The sequence below is a fragment of the Rissa tridactyla genome, chromosome 2 (genome assembly GCF_028500815.1).
Source record: "Rissa tridactyla isolate bRisTri1 chromosome 2, bRisTri1.patW.cur.20221130, whole genome shotgun sequence".
Lineage (NCBI taxonomy): Eukaryota > Metazoa > Chordata > Aves > Charadriiformes > Laridae > Rissa > Rissa tridactyla.
Window position 1 is genome coordinate 22,055,312 of NC_071467.1, and position 12,921 is coordinate 22,068,232.

Genomic DNA, 12,921 nt, shown 5'->3' on the forward strand with positions numbered 1-12,921 from the left:
GAAGGGAGCTGAAGATGACAGCATGAGAACACTGAAGTTCAGTGTTCATAAACAAAGTACATACGCATATATGTTTAAGTGTTTAATGGGGGGGAGGGAAAAGGCTGTTCTGAAGAATATTCTGTATTTTTGCCATAGACTTCATTAAAAGATGCAAATATGGACTTTATTTTGTAATTAAACACATCTGTGAATATTTTCAGAATCATGGGCATCTGGCAGATCTTCTACCCTAGTATTTGAGAATTGAGCTACTTAGCAGAGGCACTGTTTTCTGTAAGCTTGAGGAAGGGACCCCCAAGTCAAAGGTGTTAATATGTTTGTGTTACTGCACAATTTAAAAGTTACACAAGATTTTAAGCAGAAAAAATTCAGTCATGCATTGTTCTATAGCTGAATGGCTAGAAAATATATACCAAATGCAGGATATGTATGGTTTAGAGCACATAAGATAATTTTAATTAAATGGAAGCATTAAAGCATTTTGAAACTGGAATTAACTGATTATTCCAGAATGGGGAAGAAATCAAACTACAAGCCTCTGCTAGAGTGGATATTTAATGTAGTCTCTATTCTAGGCAGCCCCCTGGTAGTGGATAAGAAAAGGTCACCTCTGTTAAATCTTTCTGGAAGATTTCATTTTTAAGTCCTAAACTTTTTGAGGCATGTTTCTATGTATTGTATTCTAAAATCCACAGCAACTACTTTATTTTCTGGGTAAGATTTTACGTAACAGATCTTGCGTACCTGCTGTACTGGGTCTGCACCGGGTCTGTGGACATACTTTTCTGTAATCAGTGTTCCATATCCAGGTTATAGAGCATTGGTTTTCACTTTGCCTTTATTCAGAGGACCTTGATTTTGGCAGAAACACATCTTGTATACTTCATTGCTCTTTTATTCCCCCTTTGCTTCCATACATATTTCCATTTAATTTCCCTCTTCATAATGTTTTTTCCTCAAGAGAATCTAAACTTCTTCACGCCTGCTTTGTTTTTAAAATAGCCTATTGCTACGTAGACCAGATCGTTAATATTAAAGACGCAACATCTTTTTTAATGTTTAAGACTCCACATTTAACTTTGTGGTTATATGCCGTTTTGCACGATAGTTGTTCTTTTGTTAGAACAGTGGCAACATACCGTTAACACTTGATTGTTGCTTGTCTTTTCTCATTTAGGCTTCAGTTCTGGAAAACCTGAGACTGGCAGTACGATCTCAGCTTGGATTTACCTCAATCAGACTTCCTATTGCTGGCAGATCAAGTAACATTTGGAATCGAATTTTTAATTTTGCAAGGTCGCGTCATTCTGGATCATTGGCATTGGTCTCAGCGGATGGAGATGATGTTGCCAGCCAAAGTACTAGTAGAGAAGCTGAAAGAAATAATAGTCACAGAAGTCTCTTTTCAGTTGAATCTGATGATACAGACACAGAAAACGAAAGAAGAGACACAACAGGAGCAGTTGGTGGTGTTGCTGCCACCTTGCCTCAGAAGGTCCCTCCTGCAACAGCAATAGAAGCAACAGTCGGAGCGTGTGGGAGTTCCTCTGCTCAGAGCGGCAGTAGTGGTAACACAGAGAGCGGAAGAGAAGTGACAAGTGTAGAACCCCCAAGCACAAGTCCCGCACGTCACCAGCTCAGTAGCGCGCTAAGTCGTATGACTCAAGGCTTACGCTGGGTGCGCTTTACTTTAGGGAGATCAAGCTCAGTGAATCAGAACCAAAGTCCTTTGAGACAGCTTGATAATGGGGTAAGTGGAAGAGAAGAGGATGATGATGTTGAAATGTTAATTCCAGTCTCTGATGTAGCATCAGACTTTGACATGAATGACTGTTCAAGACCTCTACTTGATCTCAGCTCAGATCAAGGACCAGGGCTTAGACAGCCTTACAGTGCAACACATCACGGTGTAAGGTCATGCAGTCGAGATGGCCCCTGTGAGAGCTGTGGCATCGTACACACTGCCCAGATACCCGACACTTGCTTAGAAGCAACAGTGAAAAATGAAACTAGTGACGATGAGGCATTATTACTCTGCTAGGTACGGATTGTTTAGGAAAGATTGTGTACAAGTTGGAGCAATATCTGTCATTGTTTTGTACTTCACGATTAAAACTAGTTTTTAGTTTTAAAAAATCCAGGACAACGTTATGTTTAAACTATTTTAGCCTGTGTGGTTGATTAAACATTTCTTATACTGGATGACGTTATGGAACTATTAGAGTGAACGTTTTAATGGCTCTGAATACGTGATGTGTGTATCCAGTATAATCTGATTACTCTTTAAACTGAAGTTATCCCAGTTAGTTTCAAATTTAGTTTATCCTGGTACTGTAGTTCAAACCAGAAACATGGCTGCTTAAGACTTATTTGGCTGCCTGTTTAACCCCATATTAACAGGTGAATTTGTACAGAATTATTTTCCTTTAGGAATTGACTCTGTTGTATTATTGCCAACGTACTTGTAACTTAATATACTAAATGCTGGTAAGGATTGTTAATGTAAAATATGTACTTTTCTTTGAGTTTATACACCACTTTGTCTAAATACTCTTGAATTTCATCATAATGTGAACTTATTTAAAGGGAGGAGAGACTTTCTCCAGGAGCATTCTATTTTTCTCAGAAGTACAAAATGCAATGATTTGTGAAATTCAGATATAATAGATAAACTGATGGCAAAAGCTTTTATAGCACTGACTTTCCTAAACTGCAATCTAATATGGTACAGCCAAATAGTATGTAAAACCCCCAGCCATTAGTCTTTTTGATTTGAAGTAAAAAAGGGCCGAAGATATTACAATGTGTTAGTTCTTTAAATATCTGATATGTACAAATACACTACAGAACAAGTTCCAACTGGTAATAGATCTTTCCCTAATACTGTAGGTTATAAAGCTTGTTTGGACTCAAGGGATTTGCACTAAAATCATATTAAGGTCTCTAATGAGCTTAGTGCACAAGCACTATCACTTTAAGTACTATTATTGTCTAATATTGCAATGGCTATATATTTCCATGGCTCTTTTCTTGGGGTGTTGCATTTTTGTTGCAATTGAATTTGCTTTACTAATTCCCTATTTATTCGTTGTATTTAAAAACTGGTTTACTTGGTTGCAGACTGGTTGTTTAAAAAAAAAAACACATCCCTTTCAGTGTATTTTTTTTTTAAATGATATTACGTGTTGGAGAAAAAAGATCAGTGGGGAAAAAAGCTCGTAACTTCCAATTTTGTAATAAGCAGGTTAATATGTGGCTACTAGTGTGACAACAAGAATCTACACCTTTTAAAAACAAAAATGTCAACTACTGTTTTATTTATTCTTTGCCAGTCTGTTTTTAGTAGGCTTAAAGATCCAGTATGAAATGTATTTGTGTGTGATTGTATGCTATTTATTAAATTTTAAATACTTTGTTGAATGTCATTTTAAAGCATGTTTAAAGTCTTGTGCATTTCTGTCGTGTTACGCTGTCGGGCAGAACTGACTAAAATGTTTTAATATGTATCAAAATTAAATTGAATTTTTGTTATGTTTTTGAGGTACTTTTAAAGACAAATCCAAGGTCTGTCTGGCTTTTTCTTTTATTTTTTAAAAATCCTCATCTCTGAAGTACAAATCACATGCAGAAGAAACAAATAATTGAATGGATTCCAAAGTGTATATACCTTCTCCCTCTTCTCTTCTTTCGCAGACACTGGGATGAGAAAAATAAACTATTTTACCATCTGGTTGATTTTATTCATGAGAATTAGCAGGTAAAATCTGAGTTCAGGACACGGTTATGTAGATTTGTGCTTTTGAGGAACTTATGTGCAATACAGTTGTAAAAGATTTTATTATAATGACCATGCAGTTTTAAGTTTCAGAACAGATCACATCACACTGGTACCAGATCAGGTACAGACTGGCCCATAATTACACATACCCGAGTAGAAGTCATCAATGGCCATTTTTATTCACATTGAATAATATCTAAATCTGTGGGTAATCTTTAGTCTGACTTCAGTGGCATTGCTTATAGAGCAGGCAAATTTGCAATATGAACATGGTAACACACCCTGAAATATATGTGAACAGTATGTCCTGGTATAAAATACTGGGTTTTTAAACCTTCCTAACTAATTGTCGTTAGAAAGTGGTCGTGGAAATGTTTGTCCCCGAGGCAGATACGTTTTGAAGAAAGAGTCTTCACAGAAAACCTTTGGTGTTATATACAAACGCATAAAGTGACCTAAACTTGTTCCATTAGATGCCCCAAATAGCATGTACCTATGGACTCCATAATGCAGATGTAAAAAGATCATAATGTTTAATTTGTTTTAAAAGAGAAATGCTACACATTTAACTGAGAAGTTGGATTTCATTTAGAATTTGGAAAATTGTAAATAAAATTCATATTTGTATGAGGCTAATTTGTTCCAGTGATTTCTTTCTTAATGAATTTAAAGGGAGTGATCAAATTTTCTCTTGATTAATACTGATTGCGTTTCCTTTTGGTTGGTTAGTTGTTTTTTCAGGGTGGTTTGGGTTTTGGGGGTTTTTTTGGTTTTGTTTGTTTGTGGTTTGTTTGGGTTTTTTTAACTGAGGTTTCTGTTGAGTCATGGTACTTTATTTCTTATTTTGGAGCTACTCAAACGAATGTTTTATTTAAGTGACTTTTCATACAGCTGTGTTACAGTGCTAGGGCATTTTGAATCAAAGTCAGAATGATTTACTGTGGAATTACCTTACTTTCTGTAATAAATCACTTTCATCTGAAAGCTTTGAAGAATGTGGGCTATTGTGAGGTGATTTTTCTCCTCGCGTAAAGCTTTCTAAGCACGGAAGGAGTTTGTCATCGTTCTCTTATGCGTATCACACTTTTCTTGTTGTTTGATTTGCATTGAAACATTAAGGAGGGTGACTGAGCCTCCAATGCTACAAGGACTTGTTTCCAAAGTCAAGTCCATTTTCTGTACAAGTTCAGCAGGTATTGCTGGTAGCTCTTCTTTCAAAACAGGTTCTCAGAGAGGATGCTGGAATGAGTTACGGTATCTTGTGTTTCACTTCCTAGCCAAATGCCAAAGCAAGAATTTGTGCCAAAGCTTGGATTCAGTCTAGGAAAATCACAGTTCAAGTTTGGGTCACAAATACTTTTTGAGTGAGTCCTTACATGAAATACTTACTGTAGATCAAAGTTAATCATGGGTTTTCCTGTTGAGATGAGGTTTTGCTTCCTTTTCTGAAAAGTGAATGTTTACTGGCCTGTTTCATTCTCCAGCAGCTCTTTGACTGCTGCAATTGTCCGGAGGAAGTAGTGCACATTTTCCACAAATCTTTAACAGCTTTAATCTTCCTGTAGTTGTGATGAGTGATTTTTTTTTTTGTTTGGGTTTTGTTGTTGTTGTTTTTTTGACTCTGTCTCTGTTCTTCCTCACCTGTGAGTTTCTGAAAATAAGCAGTTGGTAACTGAACTCTTCCAGGATTTCACCTACAATCCAGTTGCCCAAAATGGGGAATGTTCTGAAAGGATAAGAGAGAAGTCTGTCCTGTCCCTTTGCCAAGTGACTGGAGGTACAGGGAGGTAAGCAGATACATAGTTAAAACTGCTTTCCTTCTAGCCTCTTTTGTGATTTACTACTGTAGTTAGCTTTCCCTCAACAAAGTAAATGAGTTCATGCATATTTATCTTGATACCGACAAGTTTTATAGCAGAACGTTCCTATCACATCAATTTATTTGCCCAGTTTGAGGCTTCCATTCACATCCAGTAACACACTATGGTCTGTCTGGTGAATAGCAATTTGGGGGAAGAGAACGTTATACCCACTAAATTTAAGTATTATCTAACAATTTGGATAGACAAAACTTCCTCCATAACTAATGGGAGAAATGACAGAAGCAGCTCTATAAGCAATCTAGGTTAGTGGTTCCTAATTGCGCTTTGAGAAGGGGCGTTTGGAGAAAGCTAGCATTAACCAAATGTAGCTAATCTCTGTGAATATGCTGACACAAATTAGTGTCTGTAGCAGAAGAGCTTAGATTTCAGCATTTCATTCCTTATGAGCAAGTTGTATCGTGTTATCAAAGTACTAGAGAAAAGATACAATCTGAAAGAATTTACTTCGCTTGCATTCAGTTTGAAAGATTATTCCCCATTAGTCACTCTGTATGCTGCTTGTGCAGGAAGGAAAGGGATGGAACATAGGAGGCAAAAACAATTAAGATAAAAAGATGAGTCACTGTATTTTGATTTTGAATTATGGTGGAGTTGTAATAAAATGGACTAGGAACTTTAAAGGGATATAATAATAATTATTACATTGTACAAAGGATTTTTATAGTTTTTGAGATAAACAATTGTAGGAGACCCTCCAAAAGTAAGTCAAAATGGGTAGGGCATGTCAAATCAGCAAAGTATAAGAGAAGGAAAGGAGGAGTTCTGGTGTAAGGTGCGTTTCCTAACAATAATGCAAAATGTAAAGGACAAAGGAATAAGCTTGTTGTAAGGAGTAAGGAAAAGATCCCTGGAATAAGGATATGTTGTAGATATTATCTAACAGGGGCAGGTATCTGAATCTAGACCAGAAATCTCAGATTTTGTCACAGTGTTGTTGACTTGTGGTGTTACAGAGGTAAGGCAGAACGATTAGCAGAATTGTGTTCAGACCCTTGCAACCAAGTACTCAAGTGTCTGAAGGCATGCCAACTGAAATAATTTTTAGCTGCTTCTCCAGGTGTAGAAAACTGATCAAGAGCAATTGGCAAAATGTATTGTTTTAAACCTGTCGTCTTTCCTATGGTCAGCTAAGAAGCAGTTCTGGAGCATCAGATGAGAAACAAAGGCAGGAGCAATATGCAGGATAATGAGGAAGGTCATAAACATATCTCATTTCTGCAGTGGTATGGCAAGGAACAGAGATGTTCAGCTTTGCTTTCTCTTGCCTGGTATGTTGGGCAGCGGTTAGAATTCTGACTTTGTGCTCCTTCAAAAGAGATGTTGAGTTTGAGAATCGGCCACAACAATATAAATAACATTTTACAGTGTTTTTTCCAGATAATGCATTAGTAAAAATAATAGCTTCTAAAGGAAACTAATCTCTGTGCTTTTGTGGTTGTTTCTTGGAGTTTGGAAAAATCCCACCTAGGAACTGGCTTTCTTTGGCTGCGCTTATCCACCAGGAAGCAACTGCTGCATCTGATGAGTCTCTTTCCCAGAACGTCCTGAGACTTAGAACTTAAATGCCTGAGCTGAACTGCCTTTGTGGTCTCATGGGTATTTAGAAGGTGTTTATTTTATTGGACCCTTAGTAAGCCACTAAGGGAAGTGAGTATTTAAAAGAGCACAGTATTACAGTTCCTTAGATGCTACTCTGCTGGATTCCTGGTCTTTTCTCTTCCTTGATTGTGCTGTCTGTGATCCATTTGGGTTGAGCAGGTTCAAGGAGCAAGAAACACTTAGTCTTATGAAAATGAGAACAGTGAGTAACTTGTCACTTTAAAAATGTAGGATGGTCTTCAGCGCATGCAATAGTTTTGGCTGCCTTCCCGCATGTCACACGTGGGGTCCAAGGCTGCAGCATCACTTCCAATATATTTGGGGGAAGATTGGCACTAGGAGCTTGGATGTGGCCCAGTGCTTACACTAAGGAGAGCATATTTATGATTGTACAGGTGACATGGAACGATGGTAATCAACTCCTTTCATCATCTCTTTTTTTTAGCCTTGTTTTATTATAGAAAACCAATAGGATGTACTTGCTAGTTCTGGAAAGCGTTTACAACTGAAGAAGCCTTTAGAGATTAGATTTTAAAACATCACCACTTGTCTGTGTCTACAAATCTGTCTCATGAAAGTAGCCAGCACCAGATTGTTCGGAAAGCTAGTTATGAAGTTTTCAGGAGAGGCACCTGACTGTTCTCACAATATGAAGACTTTCCAGGTAGAATTACATGTAGATCATTTTATTTCATTGAATGAGTATTAAATTCCATCTGCAGAAAAGAGGAGTATGAAAGTAAATCCCAGATGAACAGGTGTTATGGATTCTTTATAGGAATTGCAGAGAAATGCCTACTGAGTATTTAGAGTGCTTCTGACTTTCTGAATATGGGAAAAGATAACCATTCATTCCCTTCTGTAAATCCAGAGTTCACCTCAAACTGATAAATCTTTACACCTATTCTCCAAATCCAAGTGCTTTTCCAGCATTACAAAAAGTCAGTGGTATCTTTTCTGATAATTTTCTTGAGTTGAAAATCTGGTTAATGATCCAGTCTTTCTTCCTTGGAGGAAAGTTTTCAAAAATAGAAAATATGATTAATAACGCATCTTCATTAGCCAAGTTTTCTCCCCACTGCTCATCATCAGGCTCTAGTTTTTGTCACAAAACATCTTTACTGTTTGTCCAAAAGCCTATTTGTCTCCCTCTCCTGCGTTTTGGGACACATCTCTGCTTCACCAACTTTTGTTTGAAGCTTAATGCCAATAAGAATCTTTGGGTTAAGAAAATGCTGAAGTGATGATAGAAAGGCTTTTCAGAAATAGCATATGGTAGGAAGGATGTGAAAATGGAAGCGAAGGGCGAATAAGAATAACATGAGATAATTACAGCAGAAGATAGAAATTAGTAACATTTTATGCTAGGAGGCAGAAGTTAAAGGTTCCAGGGGGAGGTGGGTGAGCGTGTGTGTCTCAGAAGACGTTAAACTGACTGTGCCTTCATTATAATGACTTTCAGAAGACGTCCTCAAGGTCTTCTGAATGTTTCAAACTTCTTGCAAAACTATTCCTTAATTTGCTGAAGTACTTTCTTTTGGCAAATAATAGATGTGGATTGCATTTCCTTCGGGGTTCTTCATCTTAAAATTAAATCAGTTAAGTTAATCATTAGTTCACTAAGAAATCTCTTTGATCATACTTCTGTGATAGCTACACTAAACAAGACATTCCAATGTTTAGATTTCCAGGATTATTTGCTTTGCTGCAGACCACAAAAGCATTAGCATAAGATTCAAGTGCGGTGTTGCAGTTGGTGACTTTCTGCAATATCTCTCAAATCATGGAATTACTATGTAATATTTTAGGATGAGTAAATGTTTCTTAACAGGAAAATTCCCTGCACAGTAGTGGTTTAAACCCAGCTGGCAGCTAAGCCCAGCATCGCACAGCCACTCGCTCTTTCCCAGTGGGATAAGGGAGAGAATTAGAAGAGCGTAAAAGTGCAAAAACTCATGAGTTTGAGACAGACAGTTTAATAACTAAAGCAAAAGCTGTACATGCAAGCAAAGCAAAATAAGGAATTGATTCACTGCTTCCCATCAGCAAGCAGGTGTTTAGAGCCATCCCCAGGAAAGCAGGGCTCCATTATGCATAACAGTTACTTAGGAAGACAAACGCCATCACTCTCAACTTCCCTCCCTTCTTCTTCTCCCAGCTTCTGTTGCTGAGCATGACATTGTAATGTATGGAATATCCCTTTGCTCACCTGGGGTCAGCTGTTCCAGCTGTGTCCCCTCCCAGCTTCTTGGGCACCCCCAGCCTGCTCGCTGGTGGGGTGGTGTGAGAAGCAGAAGAGGCCTTGATATGAGCACTGCTCAGCAGTAACTAAACCATCCCCATGTTATCAACACTGATTTCATCGCAAATACAACGTATAGCTCCATACAAGCTACTATGAAGAAATTTAACCCTCTCCCAGCCCAAATCGGTACAACAGTGCAGAGTCAGCCACTGATTACAGAGCAAAGATTTGTTTTAAACTGTGCAAAGTGAAGGATAAAAGGTTTTGTGGGTGAGTGAAGGTTACAAAGCTGAGTAGGAGCCAGAGGCCTCGTTGCAGCAGCAACACATATTCAGTGACCACTAAGAATATGGGGCCAGTTCTCTTCTCACAGCATTATAAGGATTATTTCTGTCCCACAGGTGGCATTTCAGGCCATTCTTTCCAGAGACAGATGAGTTGTTAAATATCAAATATTTACTTAATGTATGTAAATGCAGCTGATGTGATTTCATCTTGTTTGTCCAAATGTACTAAATAAAAGGACTGCTTAGGTAGACTGTTGTTATCTGTCAACAAGCTATTTCACGTGTTCAAAACCACCTCTGGGGGATTCAGTTTTCCTAGGAACAGCTTTATAAGGCCTGACTCTGCATTATCTTGCTGGTTTGTGGGACCTGCAGCTCTGAGTTGGGCATGAAGTTACAGGTGGGAAGGTTTGGAGACTTAAGAATAGGATCCACAAAGTCTAAATTAGCCAGGAGGAAATCGGAGGAGGAGAAATGGAGCTCAAGCCTGATCCTGTTCAGAAACAGAGGTAAATAGGGTTTTGAGCTGTGCTAGTCTTCAACATTTAGGTGTCAAAGTCTTGTCAGCCTTTTGCTGCACGACACACGAAAAAGGGAACTGAATACCCTGGTGCTTACCCTGAATACCGTGGTCTGTGATGTGGCAGGCCTGCCTTCAAGTCTCCCTCTGCCCCATTTTGGGGAGGGATTTCAGCAGGAACAGTCTACCACTACCACTAGCCTAAGAACATACTTGGAGATGATTATCTAGGTCTATCACGTGGAAAATAATTTTGTAGAAATAACTAAATAGTCATTGACCAGGGAGAAGTAGTAAGAAAGTGACTATTTTTGTTTGGCAGTTTGGGTACTGAGCTGGGAGACCCAGAATGAAGCCTCTTTGCCAATAAATACTTAATATTTTGTTGATGCTGTTCCACTTGAAGTCATTAAACATCAATTCGGGCAGGCATATGAACTTGACTGCTGCACTCCTTGTGACTGCACATGATCAAATGAATCCTTGTCTTTGCCACCCCCTCTCCTCACTTGACAAAGGTCACTTCATCCATACAAAGTGAAACTGTTGTACCTGAGACATACCCGTCTCAGATCCCTGTCAGTCCAGCTATTCAGGCGTCCATATGCACGGTGGGAGAAATGGCTTTACTGCCTCAGCAGCAGCACAGATTCAAAGTACAGCCCCGTTACCCCATTTCATTGTCCACCTGGACCTCTTCCACCCTCGCTCTCTAATGTTCACAATTCCTGTCTTACAGGACTATAGTTTGACTGCCCTCCTGCATCTTTTTTGCCCTGCTCTTTATCTGAATAATCATATTGCTGAAACTCAGCTCTTCCTGACCCATCAATACTGTTGTAATTAGTGAGCCAGAGTTCATGACTGAATTCCCATCATAGGACCTTGACCCTTGTCGTCTTACTAGCTTCAAATGCAGCAGATCTGGAAGGTGCAGGTTACCCTTTTCCTGCCTGTTCAGCACCACACGGATTCCCCAGGAGCCCTGCATAAACGGGAATCATAAGATGAGACAATTTGAGATGAGCAGATACAAAGGCAAACGTCTGGTACTGCTTTCCTACCCACTGGGAGAGAAGGAAGAAATGTGATATGCTGATGGGAAGGTGAACATTTTCCAAATCTAGTGTTATTTGTCTATGTGTCTTCTTGGCAGCATAAGTGCGCACCCTCTTATGGCCCTCAGAGACAACATTCTGTCTTCTGAAGCCATTGTCACCGAATTGGAAGAGGCTGAGGGGATGAAGATGCTGGTGCTCAGCAGATTCAGGGACAGGCTTGAGCAGTGTCACTGCTGAGTATGCAAACCCTGGGTTACCAGAGGAGAGAAGCTGGAAAAGTCCATAGAGCAGGTGCCTCTGAGACGGTGTAGAGGTCTTCTCTATTCTTCTGCTCTAAGCCTTTAGTTCATCTTCTAGCCATTCAAATTTTATTTTCCCTCCTCTTTTTCCAGGTCTGTATTATGAAAGGCACAAGCTGCTTCTCTCAGATGGGCTCATGCCAGCCCTGTATGAAACCCACCACAGAGGCCCTGGATTTCCCTTTCTACCTGGACCTTGCTGCCTGGTGGCAGGCTCCGCCGCCCTGGCCCTCAGGAAGGAGCTTCTCTTGGGTGCAGGGGGCCACCACAGCCCGGTGCGGACGGCGGTGGCCAGCGGCTGCTGCCTGCGCAGGCCAGGCCCAGGCGGGGACGCCGGCAGTTGTGAGGGCAACAATGGGGGTCAGTGGGGAGCACCAGCCTGAGGACACTGGGCACGGGGCTGCAATGCAGATGGCGCAAGGCAGCAGCTACCGGAAGATTGCTTTTGCATGGTTCTTTGAGAGTGACCACACATCTCTGGCGCTCGAGCCTCCTGCTGACGCGGTGAGGAGAGGCCTCGGCAGGCTCCAGAAACCCCCGAGGGGCTTCCCCCTCAGCCCTGTGTATTGTCCAAGTAGTGGCACTGGGGATGGGGGAAGGCTGCGTTTGAGTCCTGAGGGTTGTGTGTCCCAAATCATTTTCTGAGAAACGGTTCGGGAGCAGTTCCTGATGGCTGATGTCCTCCGGTGGTGGCTCAGTCCCATGGTAGCAGAATGATCCCCACCATAGCAGCCTGCTGGGGCTCAGCTGAGTGTGGCGCTTGGACCACGGCAGCCCTGCGCTCTCCCGGGCCCTCTGCACAGGCACGACTCACAGGCTCCCCGAACACTGCTGCAGGGAGCTCAGGTCACCCTCGGGCACCCCAGCCCAAGGATGGATATCTCTCTCTCTGGGGAGCTCAGGTCACCCGTGGTTTCCTCAAACCCCATCACAAAGATTTGGGTCACCTTTGGGCATCACAAGCCGACGAATGGCCACATTTTCAAAACAGCCCAGCACATTTCAAGCCCCTGGGTGTACAGGACAGGCTGGAGTGAGTGCCATCAGAGCCCAGCCGGATACTCCTGAAAGTCTGGCCCCGCTTTCTCCAGGCAGAGTCCAGAGCAGAAAGGGCCTGAAGCCAGTGCTCTGCCAGCAGCCTGCGCTCCGGCTCGCTGCTCTCGCAGGGCATTGGTGATCCACCAGAGGTGGTAGGTGGAGCTGCCAAGGGCAAAGGGGGCAATTCCCCTGGTGTCTGTTTAAAGAG

The 12,921-nt window shown here is 40.9% G+C and overlaps 1 protein-coding gene across 1 annotated transcript in view; it reads left to right on the forward strand.

Moving 5' to 3' along the window:
- Positions 1-4,413, forward strand: part of LRP12 (LDL receptor related protein 12) — a 52,692-nt gene extending 48,279 nt beyond the window's left edge. The window contains exon 7 of the mRNA XM_054193155.1: positions 1,181-4,413. Coding sequence (XP_054049130.1) covers positions 1,181-2,044 — 864 coding nt within the window. The 3' untranslated portion in view covers positions 2,045-4,413. The remainder of the gene's footprint in view (positions 1-1,180) is intronic.
- The last annotated feature ends 8,508 nt before the right edge of the window (positions 4,414-12,921 follow it).